The sequence below is a fragment of the Cheilinus undulatus genome, linkage group 8 (assembly GCF_018320785.1).
Source record: "Cheilinus undulatus linkage group 8, ASM1832078v1, whole genome shotgun sequence".
Taxonomy (NCBI): Eukaryota; Metazoa; Chordata; class Actinopteri; order Labriformes; family Labridae; genus Cheilinus; species Cheilinus undulatus.
In genome coordinates this window covers 5,750,310-5,766,013 of record NC_054872.1, presented here as the reverse complement: position 1 = coordinate 5,766,013, position 15,704 = coordinate 5,750,310, and the positions used below count along the sequence as shown (strand labels likewise).

Below are 15,704 nucleotides of genomic sequence, written 5' to 3'. Positions count from 1 at the left end.
AGGAAATAAAAAGAAAATAGAATTATGCAAGCTGTAGTAGTGATGATGGAGCCTAAGCTATATAACTTAAAATACTTTTTTATTGTATAGGTGCAAAAAAATGTGTTTTATTCAGCCTGATTTATTCCAGAGTAAAAACACAAGTATCCTAAAATAAGTTGCATACATCTATTTAATTATTTAGTTAAGTAATGTTATTTTTATCTGGTTTTACGTAATATTCCAAATGCAATTTATTTATTTGTTCAATAATTTAATTTAATGTTTATGTTTTTTGTTTTATTTTGGAAAATGTGGATGATATTTTTTTAAGCCTAACTTTTCTTGAAAGTACTTTATCCATTCTTCTGTACTTGTGCACTTAACCTTTTCCTAGCTTTAAATTTCTTGGATTTTTTTAAGGTATTGTAAAAGAGAATCTTGCAAAAAGAAGACCTCCTTGCCAACATAAAGGACTCTCTCTGACCCTAATTCTTCTGAATCATAAACTATAATCCTTCTTTTTCTGGAGTTCTTTGTCAGCTCTTGTTAGACAAACTGGGTGGAATAAATATGAACAGATTCTTCTGAATCCCGGTCATTCAAACGGTTGTTCTTTTTTTGGCACACAGTTCAGAAGTGGTGACATCAAATACAAAGCAACACTCCCATCTTGAGTCTGTGGAAAGAAAAGCAAGGAGCACTATAGAGATCTTTTTATTGCTGAAGTATGACAACTTCCACACTTATAAATCTTAAATTTATAAGTACACCTTGACTAACGACAAATTTATAAATCAGGCCCCTTTAGGCTTGCAAAGTCAGATCTGGACCCATGGCACAATGAAAATGATTATTCTAAAAGATCATTCTTGATGAAACCACTATCAGCTGAATAAATAATTCCTCATAATAATATGATGAGGTTACTAGTTTCCTCTATGCCTCCTTAAATCATGAGCAGACAAAAAGCCACTTGACAACCTCACTCTCAGGGACCAGGAGTGTAGACCATTGTGTGGGTGAGTACAGCACAAACACATGATAAACTGTTGGGAACATGGAGCAAGATCCATCAGTCTGACCTGATGATGTTTAACTGTGCCAGCTTATTCATCTTACATCCAGAGTGACTACACTTCTCTGTAATATTTGAAGAAGTTAAAGAGAAATATGGGATTATAATGGTATCATTAAGCCCAAAAGGCAATTTGAAGCAATTTTCCTGCCATTTACTGTATTTTTCCTTTCTAAATCAGATCATTACTTATGTCTGCAGATGAACAAACCTATGCATGGTTCCTTGGGGACTTCCGTTTTAATATTGTTAAATACGCCTTTACCTCTTCCAGTGTGCTATGGACAATGACTATATGTCACCAACATATGGGGGGGCTTGATAAACCTGTAATGAAAAGTGTGTTTTTATTTATTTATTCTTTAGTAATAAGTGTCATTATTACCTCCACCAAGGAGGTTATGTGATTGGGTGGGTTTGTTAGTTTGTTAGTTTGTTCGATTCTTAGCAACATAACTCAGAACGTTGTGGACAGATTTTGATGATACAGTATTTCCAGGAAATGTCAGAAATGGCATAAGGAAGAACTGATTAGATTTTGGAAGTGATCCAGATCACTGTCTGGATTCAGGAATTTTTTAAAGGATTCTGTACTATTGGGAGATAGGGCTAATGGCGGAGGTCTGCGCTGTTACCACTTTACACCAGGAAATGGCAGACATGAGTAACTTCAATCAGCATTTTGGGTGTGTTTCTATTCAAAGTTTTGTAGTTTATAGAGTTTGAAAGACGGTCGAGGAGACGAGTCGGAGCGTAACAGAGAGAAAGACAGCAAATTGTAGTGAGAATACTCACAACGCTGGGAGGAATAGAGGAATGGGGGGGGGGGGGGGGGGGGGCTGCGCCACCTTTGAAAATGTCCAAATGGTATACTTCAGTGCTGCAAAAAAAAATGCAAGTAAATTTAACTTAACCATATGAAAAATATTGCTCATGAATGAAGAAATTGTGGTTCAAAAATACATCAAAATTCATGGATATTTGTGAAAATGACATTAACATTTGTTGCTTGGCTAGCCGTTTAAGGGGAGCCCTGTGTTATATATTTTTTCTGGGGGCCTTAAATCCCTAGCTATGCCCCTGGATATGATTGGTGAAGACTCTTGTCGTACTCATCTAGTCTTAATAAAACCCCATTACTTATTTCATTTAGTTAGTTTCTACTGTGAGAGTTTCTCTCCTGTATCCTTTTTGGCATGCACAGGAGAGACAAAAAATATAGTGTGGATTATAAAGTTCAATATGTTTAAACACAAAACAAAACAAGGATCAAGCAATAAGACATTCCTCAGTAGATACATCATGATCGTGTTATGCAAATAATTAAATGAGGAGAAACTGCTCTGAGGAAAGAAATTAATGAGAAAGAGTGAATTATGAATAGTCAGGGTTCAAATAGGGGCCAAAGCAAATGATGTTATTTTGTCCATCACTAGGTGTCGCTGCACGCCGCTTTATGAGAAGACCGGGACGATCCTGACACGCCATGAATGCATCACAAAAAACAGGAAAGAAAAAAGCTGCATGAGTAAATCTTGTAGTAAGAAACATAAATATTAAATGTGTATCACCATGATAACTACTTAAAGATGTTGCCGTCCTGCCTTGTTAAAACAAAGTCTTCTCTGACTATATTCATCGGACGTCCTGCTATAGACATCTCAGACCTCACCTTTTCAGACAGGACAGTCAAACTTTTACCAGTGGTGATGATAATATGGACAGGTTTAAGTAAACGACAATACATTTTCAGCATTCACAATCAAAAAAAATTGTTTGACGTCAGAGTTGAATGCGGTTGGTGATGCTGTTGTGTTGCCTTCATGTGACACTCGTAACTCTGAACTCCCACATTGTTTTAATAGGCCTCAATTAAGGAGGTACAGTTACAGATTCGAATATTGGATATCGGTATCGGCACAAAGTCTCATAATCGTACTTGTGAAAAAAAATCAAATACTGTACTATAATTTTAAAGCATGATGTTAGCCTCTCATTGTGTGACTACATAGACAAAGTTAGTCACATCTGCAGTTTGTTGTTATTTAAAGATAAAAAGGGCAATAAAGTAGAAGAGAATGAAAACTATAAACTGATAAATTCACAAGAGGAGGGATGAAGAACATCAGATGAAAATAAATAGATATGTAGTGTCATTGTATCACTTGTCTCAGTGCCTTTATAATAAAACTGTTGAAATATTACTTTTTAAAATTGCGGTTAATCACAGAATCTATGTACTTCATCCTGATTAACTGCATGCTTTTAATTGCATTTTAAAATTCCCCTGTTTTGCATTTTGAACTGTTTTTGTGCCATTTTTTAATTTTTATTTTCTACTGTCTTACACTTAAGGTAATTGACTTCCTCTTTGGGTACAAACCTTCTTTCAGAGCTAGATTGACACTAAGCAAAGGAACTTGTTATGGATTGTAAAGGCAATAAAGGGACAGAAAACACATGGTGCAGATGACTTATGACTTGGCCTAACCAAAGTGTGTTGAAAAGGACATAAAGCATGCGATTCATCGCGATTAAAAATAATGAGTGCACCAATTGTGGATCTCAAATAATAGAGATTAAAAAAAATAATCTTGACCGCCCTACTTTACATGCTTTAAGTTTGAGACAATTTTGCAAGAGCATGAAAGTTCTGACATTTGGATAATATGAAGTAATCATGGGGGTAATACAAAAATATTAACATTGACTGAAAATAAATTATTCTACATTGTAAGATGAATCTAAAGGCACTTTAGCTTCACCTGGACGATATATGATGCTTTCTTTCAATTGAAGTGATTTATTTCAGCCATGAGAACTTTACGAATGTAGTTCTTTTTCACTTTTTCTAACTGATGTTGGGGAAAAACCCAGTTTCTATCAACATTTTGTTTCTTTAATAATTAAAAATAGCGTGAAAATCATACCTGAATAACCGAGTGTAAATAATTTCTACCCGTTTAAGATGTGTGTCTGTATTAGTCCCAAAAGTGTGATGGTGCTGTAAATCCCGACGCCTTCTTCCGCCCCCTAAACGCAACATTACAGCCCCACCGCCTCGGCTGGGAGGATAGAGCGATTCCGATTAGGGCTGCCGTCGCCAACGATGCAATGCCTCGTTTTACTGATGAACTCTGCTCATAGGCACCCTGTAAGTGCCGCGGTCACTTCAGGCGGTACCGGTATCGTTTACTCAGACAGATGCAAAATCTTTGGTAAAGATCACACGAAGGACCCAAGGAATCGGTAAAGACGGGACTCGAGGGCTTTATGTTTACCGAGGAGAAGCTGGAGAGGTGAGCTGAGCGAGCCGTAGTAACTTTAGCTTGCTACATGCTAACTATGGCTAGTTGGTGGATATTTAAACAGCATCTATGCCCCCTTATAACTTACGCTCAGTTGTGGGGCTAGCTGGAAGTGCTAGGGCATAAGTTTATCCACAGATAGGTTGGTGAACTAATAACCGACGACCTAACGTCAAATGACGACGACATTTAACGCTTGTCAGCCTGTAAGCTAACGTTGATCAATCAATGAACAACGAGCTAGCCTCTGGTAACGTAAGGCTAACATTAGTTGTCGGTGCTACCGCTGGGCCCGTTATACAGCTGACTTCAGGACTTGTCCAAAAAAACTAAGTTGTGGTAAGATAATGGCGGAACATATACGTAAAAATGAAAACAATACAAATTTATAAAAGTTTTAACAGCACTAGTTTTGTTGTAGCAGCACGAGGAAGCCCATTAGGATATAGTAGCTAACGGCAGAGCTGCAGCCTTCCTGTCAAAACAAGCACAACGCTGCTGAATGCTCTGCAAGCCGGGTGGTTATATACAATCTTACATGAACTAACGTGCTTATTAACGCTGAATGTATTTTTGGTACTGAACAGTAAGAGTTAACATGTTTCACACGTGAATATGTTCAGGTGCTACTCTGCCTAGAGCTTCATATTGTGTAAGGGAGGGGGCAGGAACGACGGATATGACAATGATGTGAGCATGTAAAACATTACAATCCTATTCGTTTTGGGGCTAGTTAGGACATCGTGTTTTATACTATATCTATAGATAATCAAATGAGATATTGGATTTAATGTTACCGTGTAATAATATAGTCTTTGTTGATGTGAATTTGACAAAAAATGTTAAGAAGAAATGGGGATGCAAGGCCTAATGCTCCTTTAAAATTTACAGTAAGAATCATAGACAGACAAATTGTTTAGTCTAAATCAGTGTTACTCAACCCTGCTCAACCAAAGAGCCAATTTGTTGAAAAATACCATTGCAAGAGCCACAATCTAAGTGGTGAAAAGTGGCAAAAACGTCTTGAAGTAGCAATGAAAATAAGCTAAAGGAGGCATAAATGATGAAAATGCAGCTTAAATGGGTGGAAAAGGGGTGAAAATGGGGAGAAAAAGTGGGAAAATGGTCAGAAAGTAGCAAAAATGAGTGAGAAGTGACAAAAAAAAAAAACAAGTTACAGGTGCCAAAGATGGTCCAAAAGTGGCAAAATAATGAGTGAAACGTAATAAAAATGGACAAAAAGCAGTCAAGAGTGGCAAAAATGGGCAACAAATAGGAAATGAGTGGTACGTAATGGCAAAAGGAAGCTTAAAGTGGTAAAAATGTTGAAAAATGGCAAAAATTTGAAAAAAAAAATTGGCAAAGAGAAGAGGCAAAATTTGGGGGTAAAGGGAAACAAGTGGTATTTAATGGCAAAAGGTAGCTTATTTGGACACTCGGTGTCAAGGGCCTGAATTTTCATTAATGTATTATCAAACAGGCTGCAGCATCATTAGATTTTACCAGGATTGTATTTTAGTTTGAAATTATGGTATTGTGAATTTGTTCTTTACAGAAAAATATCAACATATAGATTGTTTATCCCTATACATCTAAAAATATCAGGTATTCTATATAGACCATATTGCCCAGCCCTAGATCATTATAACTTCTCCCCTTTGACATCAACTTTGCCCTTGAACTATAATCAGTGTTTATTAGAACTGCTCTAATTGTGTGTATCTTGTATCATTTAGGAAGCTGGAGCCATGGGTTTCTCCCTCAGCCTTCGATGAATTAAGCTAAGCTGGACCCTCACGACTCAGCCAACCCACCCCTGCCTGCAGGGGGGGCCCCCCTGTCCCCATCGCCTTCTCCAGCAATGGCAGGCTTCAAGCGGGGCTATGATGGCAAGATTGCCGGCCTGTATGATCTGGACAAGACGCTGGGCCGTGGCCACTTTGCTGTCGTCAAGCTGGCACGCCACGTCTTCACTGGGGAGAAAGTGGCAGTAAAAGTGATTGACAAGACTAAACTGGACACTGTGGCCACAGGCCACCTATTCCAGGAAGTCCGCTGCATGAAGCTGGTCCAGCACCCCAACATAGTGCGCTTGTATGAAGTCATAGACACTCAGACAAAGCTCTACCTCATCTTGGAGCTTGGCGATGGGGGGGACATGTTTGACTACATCATGAAACATGAGGAGGGTCTGAATGAAGAGCTGGCGAAGAAATATTTTGCCCAGATTGTCCATGCTATATCCTACTGCCATCGGCTGCATGTGGTGCACAGGGACCTTAAGCCGGAGAATGTGGTTTTCTTTGAGAAACAAGGACTGGTCAAGCTCACCGACTTTGGCTTCAGTAACAAGTTTCAGCCTGGGAAAAAGCTGACGACCAGTTGTGGATCTCTGGCATACTCGGCACCGGAAATACTGCTGGGTGATGAGTATGATGCTCCAGCCGTAGGTATGCAAAGAATTTAAACCAAGTAATGATGCTGAAGTAATGGAATGAGTCACGCTGTTAATTGGAAAATGCTAGACATTTACAGTGATGCACCATCAGACAGGATGTGGGCTAGATGATTCACATCATTGTTTAGAGTCTGGTGCTTTCACATAAGCCTGATTTTGCCAGATCTCTGTATAATCCATTGATTATCTTAACACTGTTTCCATTCTTCATCACCTTAAAGGCACTTCTCTGTGTCATGAATCAAAACATCTCTTTTATAGTCACATGAAATTCGGCGACAGCAGAGTAGAGTAATGAGGCTGGCAAAGTGGCTAGCACCTGTTTCACACATTTTTGTCTCACCTTGCTGTAACACCTTGCCCACTAGTGTGCTTATGGAGCCTGAACACATGTTCACTATGGCCTGTTTTGTGTTTGGAAAGCCCCTAAGCAGAACAGTCATCATTTATATGCCAGGGCTCTGTGCAACACAATGTGCGTGGTAGGACTTGTACGAAATCTCAGTGTGTTCCAGTTGTAGCGCCCTGTTTAAGGCATTTGACACTGATCATTTTGTAGGCTGCCACAGGCCATGTGCTACAAGGTCAGCACTACTAGTGCTGATGTCTGTGGGTGTCCCATTGCACTAAATTAACTGGCTCATTGATTTTCTATGAGGGCTGACAGAGTGCAGACAGACAGATTGTGTGTCCTTCCATGACTGATATGATATCTTTCACATCAGGTAGTTTTAGTGAGGGAAAAACACAGGACCAAGCCACACACCTGAGCTGGATGTAGACAAGTGCCAGTTGAGCTAGTATTCATGCTGCTGGTGGGTAGTTTGAAGAGGACTATGTGTATTCGAGTAGTAAAAAACTTTCACAGACAGTTGACTTGATATAATCTGCTTCCTCTTTTTTTCAGTAACAGTTCTCACAAACTTCAGAGGTGTGGCAGATGTACTGAGGAAACTGCGGTCACTTTCTCAGTGAAATGGTACACTCCAACCCACATAGATCACTCTTGAGACCTTTGATATGGTGTTTGTTCTTTCGATAGTTAAGAAGGCACACTGCAGAACATGTGAGCAGCTGAGCAGTATAGCACAGTTATAATCATGATTGTGTTCTCAGCATTATTTAGATTTGACACACTATACTTTTTGTTTAACAGTGACCAGATTACTGACAGATGCACAAAGAAAGACAAGTATTTTCTATAGTTAAATATAAAAATATAGCTTATAAAGCCACGGTGGAGAACTTTGACTAGTGTTGCCTTTTGCAGCCAATGTGGACAAAAAGAAACCTCAGCTCTTTCTTCAGGCTCTGTCTTGTACATTGTTGCACAGGACAATAACCGTGTCCTACTTCTTTTGAGCTATGCTTCCTGTTATTTACAAAAAGAAACTTGTTGAAGGGACTAAAACAAGCTTTTTTATTCTAAATGCTCTAAATTTTTTTCTGCTACTCTGAACCTGAAGCATTGTTGAGAGACATTGGAAATAACTTAATAGAAATTACATTTTTATCTGATTATCTGCAGCCTGTGGCACCAGCTGTACAGAGGTTCTACCTTGAGTTCTGGTGTAAAGTAGGGATGTGCATAATTAGCAAGCTAAATGGTCAAATCTATAGATGCGCGACAAGTATTTTTTTTTAACTGTTAGCGATGACCGATAATTTCCTACTCCTGATGGCCGATAACCAGTTCAAGGCTGTCATGCATTACAAATGGAGATGTTTGGGGGTCTGTTTTTTTGTTTGATTTTGCTGCATAAGTCAGAAGTACAGAGAGCTGATGTTTTACATAAAGATTAAAAGTATGCACTGACAATAGTCATATCATAAATGGGTAAAAATGCCACTTACACCGTGGTCTGTGGCTAAACTTCAGTTCCTAACATCCATCAGACTGAATGAAACCATGTCAAACAGAGCAGGCAGGGATAAGTCTTTGAAAGCAGCGGTGGATCAGGAGCCTGTCAGACTGATTTTTAACGTTGCACCTTTTCGCTCTGGGGAAATTTCTGCAGTTTCCAAAGCCGTCAGAATCAGCCCTCTGCCTGGTATTAGCCTTTGGCCTGGTCCTAAGGTCAGCGGCTACTGCCGCTTCATTTTAACATTTTTGGGTTGAAGATTTGTAAGTGACTTATAAGATCCGTTATAAGCCCTGTTATAAACTCTAGGACAGTTTTCCACTCTTAGGGATCTTTGCGGGGCATGTTTTGTAAACACTGTCGTGTTATCTTCCCCAAAAATACTGAATAACTCCGCCAGTACTGCTGTGTTGCTTACCTTTGTTAGCCTCTTAGCACTGAGGCTGCTTCCTCTTCTTCTCTGGTGCTTGACAGCAGGTCAGTGCCACGGTGCCACCTACCGTTTAAGAATGTGTAGTCTCCTGAGAAAGAAAGAAAAAAAAACGCCTTTATTATCGGTGGATTTCATCAGTTAATTTTTATAATTGGGCTAATAAAAATATGTAAAATATATGCAATATCGGTAGATAATTTATAGGTACCAATAATTATCCTGCATCCCTAGTCAAATCCCTTTGTTTCAGCACCTGAAATATTAGTCTGCTGGACTAATTCTAAAGATTTTTTAGCATTTCTGGCCCAAAATACTGACCGAAAGCTCTGTCTCAACAGTAACACAGGTGCCTGTCACCAGTAGCCACTGTAGCTCTGGTTAATTGCTGCTGCTGTGTTGCTACAATACTTTTTTTAATCCAATGTAAACAATAGTTAACTGATAGTAGTGATAGCCACTTGTAGGAACAGCTGGATTAGCACTACTTCTATCTCGAAAATAAGGGTCAATTAAAACACAGGCAGTGTGAGATTGAACTTACAAATAACCAAAGCATTGGGCTGTGATATTCAGACAGTAAAGAGGTTCATCTTTACTGGTGGAGTGTAGGGCTGGATGATTTTGGAAAATAATCTAATTTCATTTTTTTTCTCCAATATTGCAATTTGATATGCGGTACCGTAACTCTCTTTTATTCAAAAACAAGGGCTGAACAATCTAAAAATATCTAATTCTGATGATTTTGACTAGTGTTGCAAATTGGATATGAATTGTTGCATTGAGTTTTTTTTGTCATTCTTGTATTTAATGAGAAAAAAAGTACAAAAATGAAGGGAGGATTTTTTTTATAGACTCTTCTAAAAATGGCACTTCAATGATTGTATATGTCATGCTTAACATCTCAAAATTTCCGAAATATTGCACCTTCTGCAATTTAAAAAAATGTGGCAGGCCATATTGTGATTTAATCTAATTTTCAATTAATTTCCCAGCCCTAGTGCAGTGTAATGTCCACACTGACCAAAATATTCTTACAAATATTCTGTTTTTAACTTCATAGACCAATCAGTGAAACACAGTTTTCTGAATGCAGCTTATGTTACATGGCTGCATTTGTGTCTAATTGTCTCTTAAAGACTAATAATTGAAAGATCTTCTGTTAGCTGTTGTCAGTCCTCACACGACTAGAACATGGGTGCAAATTATGCTAAAAAATACTGATCAAGTTATAACTAAAGCACACACCCTTGATCTGCAGATAAAAGCATGAGATATGTTATTGTAATTATCTCCACTTACAGAAAACTAAAGCAGGAGTAAGTATCAAAGTCATCATATTGTTTTGATGGATGTCTTCAATCAGAGAGAACACTTTCCGATACCAGTCCTCCTCTTCCAAGTCATCCAACGTTCAAGTCAGTCACCATAGGAACCGTGTATAACAGAGGACTGTTGATCTAGGTGTAAGGTCTAGGTTGGAACTATGCCAGCTGATGCAACACCATAAATATTAGTGCAGTGTAAACTCCCCCTAATCAAAATTCGACTGTGTATGAACTTGCGTACAGCAGGTGCAATCGTGTTTGCATTTTTGAGAGTGATTCTTAACTAGTTTTAAACACCTGAACAGCGTTTAGCACATCTTTATACATAAGGTCCTTGCTATAGACAGCTGTATTTAGAATACAGATGCAATTAAGTTTTTTATTTATTAGTTTGTTTATTAAAATTATGCTGGTGGTCCCTGTGAAATGATATGACCCACTGAGCAACATGATTTAAACATATTTTTTAGACTTTGACCTCCTCTAAAAACAATAACAATGAAGTAAGTATTTGTTTTAGGTGACAAAGGGGTTATGTTGAAATTCTCTGCTGAAACAGCATTAAAGAGCCAAGAGTCACACATTAGCTGCAGGCTACCCTGCTGTTCTGTGAACTTGCAGAGTTAACCTACACAGAAAATAAGTAACATAGCAAATGTTGAGGAAAATAGCTAATGTTTGCCAGACTTGCTAACAAATAACGCTGGAGCAGATGACGTGAGACTCACTGTCCAGTTAAACTCAGAGGGATGCTGCAGAGGTGCATGTAACAAGGCTGTTTTTAGTTTTGTCCAAGTTGTTTTTAATCTAAATGTAAGTGCATTTTTTAAACTATGAACACACTACTTAGCTGATTTTCTGGCGTACACAGCAGATCAGGAAAGCACACCAAATTTTATTCACCATAAAGGGCATATGTGTTTACATGTGCACCTACATAGTTTGTTTTTGCAGTCCAGTTTTCCTTCAGCGTAAACAAACTTTAAATAACATGCCATTTTTATACCCATGTGAATTATAGTATTACTTGTCCCCCCAAAAGCTTGAGATAATTTTCAGTATTATGTACTTTTTATTTTATATTATATTTATATCTGTTTGCCTCTTTTTGGTTAACCTATTTAAGGTAGCCATATGCTACCACCTCTTTTTGCTTTTACTTGTGTTTACATATAGCACACAAACCCTGCACACATGGGGTCTGAAATGTTTGTTTTTGTTCTGTGCACTTTGATACCATTCTGTAAGGGATTAAAATGTCCATAGCTTATTTTGGTGTGTGTGATGATGTGGTCAAAGCTGTTAGCCTTGTGTTTGTTTCTGTGATATTGACTCTAATGAGGGGAAAGGGCTCATTGTTTGTCCTTCTACATCCCAGGCCTTAGAAATTGGATATCCAGTCTTTGAAGGGAACACTTGGGGAATGTAGCTGTCTTAATCTACTATACAACAGGTGTGGAGTTTAAGATATTTTTGTAGATATTTCATCTGTATGGCACGGTGGGAAACTACATTTCTTTACTTGTCCTTACCTGATATTTTTCATATAAATGACAGTGGAGGTAGTATAAAATGTGCTATCAGTGGGTGTTATTAAAGAGGCTGATATCAAATCATGGTGTACCAGTGATAGTGGAAAGAGGTCAAAGCTTGTGTTTAGAGGTTCAACATGTGTGCAATTGGCACCCTTCAGCTGATTGAAAGCCCTTGAATCCCCAGGTCTTGCCTTTGTATGAGTAGCCATGCAGAACTATTGGGCTAACCATGGTGTCTGCAACAAGAGTGCATCAGAGCCGTGTCTCTAGAGAGCAGTCAGAGGGGCTTTGAATTGCAGTCCCGGTTACTGTTACCTCCTGCCTGTGGATGAGAATAATAGTTAATCCATGCTATTGTTTGGACTAGGCCAAAGCGTCCATCTGCTGAACTAGATTAATATGTCAGCATGGTATGTTGAGCCTGAAAGTAAGATGTCAGTGTCAGTAGTATGGTTGTGTTTTAAGAGGTTTTGTTTTTACTAAAAAGCTAAAAACTTTTTAGCTTTAAAATGGAATCTTTAAGTTTACAAGAATGTAAACTATTTCAGTTATTATTTCCCTACAATAATGTCTGTGAGTCACTGAGATTTACCATTGAGGAAATAAGTTCTACATCAGCCTTTGGTTAAATGCATGCCACCGAGAAGGGTGCAGTTGTAGCAGCACACATTGTATGCATGACTTTCATTATTTACACAGTAAGGCAAATTTTAGTGGTGGGTTTTTAACCAGTACAGTCAGCATTAAGGTAAACCAGCGTGGTTTCCCCTCCAAGTTCGATGTCTCTAAAAGCAACATTGAGTTAGTGTGATCCCTTTGCAGATCATCTCTGTCCATCTCTCTGGCTATGTGCTAGAGTTAATTGACTTTGCTGTTTAGCACAGTGCCACAGCGATGTGCATCTTTTTTTACAACAGTTTTACAGCTGCTTAAAGTTATGGCTCCTAACCTTTTTCCTGAGATGAGCCCCCAGGACCTAAACAAAAAAGGGATGAATTTCTGTCCAAAATGAAGACCAATTGTAATTGTTTTGAGTGTTTAAATCCAGGCAAAAGAGAACCGTACACCAATTCTTTTACCATTCTGTGAACTATTCCTAAATCTATATATAACAACCTTATATCAGACAGAGTCCCACCCCTGAATCTCTGCGGTCCCCTGTAGGGAGACCCATGTTGGGAACCAGTGGCTTAGAGGGATGTTTCAGCTCAAGAATCGAGTCTTTTTGCTGCCTCACTTTATGTTTGAATGAGTGCTGTGTAGCAGCACTGTGTTGAAAGTAAACCCCTGGTGTCATCCAGAGCTGACGCTTCATTCATACAACCACTGCTGATAATAGAGACTGTGTGATGCAAAAGTCAGAGATGTGCTTTTCTTGTTAATGAAAGTTTTTGATTGGAGTTTAACTGTGCAAACAATTACTGATTCAAAGTCAAAGGAGCCACATTTCCTGTTGGTTAGATTTGTGAATGCATCAAACTTACACTCAGCACCTCTGTCCTTCTTATTCATCTGAGCTGAATTTTGCTCCAAGCCTGAGGTACTTTATAAAGTCTGATGGAAAGTTGTGCATGTAAAGACCTACACTATTATCCACAGTCTATAACAGCAGTTTTCTAGCCACACACTGTTGCATAACTCTGTATCTCAAACTGACTGATTTACAGCTTGTAAATGGAACGTAGATGAACAGGTTCATCAGGACCGTCGACGTTAAGCGGCTGGATGGAGCCTCGCTGTGCATGTCTGCTCTCTGTTTTAAAATCCTTTTTCTTATAAATGAAACTTCCATTATGGTCAAGAGAACATTTGTAGGAACATCAAGATGAGGCAAAAACAGATGTGAGATATGTTGAACTGAGAAACATAAAAATGTAGAGACGGATATGCTAGGATTTGTTCACATTAAAAAATGTGATAGTGAAAAATGTTGGCTTTTGGCGTAACTTTGGCTTACATGACTATTAAGGAAATTTACCAAAGAACTGGAAGCTGCACTGGTACATAAGATGCAGTCTGGTATGGATCAACAGCGCTAGTTGTCTTAAACTGCAAACGAACTTACTAGTATACATCCGGTTTCTTTAAAGTCAGGCTTATGACCAAATGAGGGAGAAAAGCTGTAAAAAAGTGGCATCTCCATCCTGGTTTGTCATTTTTTTTCCCCGCAGATTTGCATGCAGAGACGTCTGGCTTGCAAAACACAACTAATAGGTGTAAATTTTTGATATTATCAGGTTGCATGCAATGGACTTGTGATCATGAAAGCTTATGTGTCACTGATTTATCAGGTGAATCAATATGTAGAATTAGGGCTAAACAATTTGCAAAAATAATCTAATTGCGAGTTTTCCCCCAAATATTGTGATTGCGATGTAATATGCGATTATTCTTGGGTTAATCTTATGTGTTTTTCTACAAATTCAAGCAATAAAGAATTCCCAAAATAAGACCATGTGCATTGAAAACTTTCCTGAGGCAATTAATCCATAGTAGCTTGAATCTGAATATGGGGATGCAACAAACTTTAAGCTATAAAGGAGGCGGCTGGGGTGGAGGAGGTGAGGCTGGCTGCCAGCTGATCACAGCCTGGGCATGCCTTTCATGAAGTAACACTAGGCTTCATCAGTTTTAGACAGAATGAGTTAACTATTTTTGTTCATATTGCAAATGTGATGTCATTTGCTTTGTTAAAGGGCATTAGCATTTTTATGTCACTCATTTTGATTAAGAAAAACATACATAAAACACAAAAGGGAGGATTTTTGTAAACCATTACAAAACAGTGACACTTGAATGTTTGCATAATGTGCATAAAATCCCTACCACTGCAAAAAAAAGATTTATTAAACTGGTATTTTGACACATTTCAAGTAAATTACAACTTCTGCAATTTGAAAATTGTAGCAGGCCATATTGCGATTTAATCTAATTTAGGGCTGCAGATTAATCGAGTACTTTAATAAGAAATATTGCATTTTTTTAATCAGTCACTTTGGCTTTTTCAAGAGAAGTAGTGCTAGACAAATGAGAAAAGAAGCTGGGTCTCTTAAATGTACTACTTCTATATAAAAAATTGGTATTTACAGGTCCTCTAAAGAAAATAAATATTCTACAAAGTGCAATTAAGTTCTGATGACACTTTATGTTTCTTAAAGTTACAAGGAGAGGCAGTTAAATAATTACATTAGATTTTGCCATATTTGGATTTTAGGGATACTCTCCCAGGAAATGTTTGGTGCTAACACTTTATTTCTTGTATGTTATGTTATAGTAACAGTGAAAACAAGTACATTGTGCCACCCAAATAGCTGTTTGTGAAACACAGCACACCTTGCAAAACACAGCGCGTGATGTCTAGGCTACAGCATGGGTGTATATGGATACATGACTGATTTAAGCAAAGCCTCGAGGCAGATAATTTACCTCGAGGGATTCATTGATTCAAATCACCCAAATAATTGGAGGAATTGTTTCAGCCCTAATGTAATTTGTGATTAATTCTCCAGCCCTATGTAGAATGCAGCTAACTTCTACATCAAATACTAGCCCTTGAAAGTGTGTCTTGCACATTGGATTTTACAGTAACTCATTGCCCATGAGAATCACAGTTAACCAAAAACAAGTGCCAGAACTGCTCCTTGTAGTAGGGGTGGGTAAAAATATCGATTAATCGATGCATAGCAATATTTCCCCCCTCAGTTTAATATCGATTCAGCAAATCCT

The 15,704-nt window shown here is 38.2% G+C and overlaps 1 protein-coding gene across 1 annotated transcript in view; it reads left to right on the top strand.

The window, feature by feature from the left end:
• Nucleotides 1–4,156: 4,156 nt before the first annotated feature.
• Nucleotides 4,157–15,704, top strand: part of snrka (SNF related kinase a) — a 79,936-nt gene continuing 68,388 nt past the window's right edge. The window contains exons 1-2 of the mRNA XM_041793042.1: nucleotides 4,157–4,356; nucleotides 6,102–6,815. Coding sequence (XP_041648976.1) covers nucleotides 6,227–6,815 — 589 coding nt within the window. The 5' untranslated portion in view covers nucleotides 4,157–4,356; nucleotides 6,102–6,226. The remainder of the gene's footprint in view (nucleotides 4,357–6,101; nucleotides 6,816–15,704) is intronic.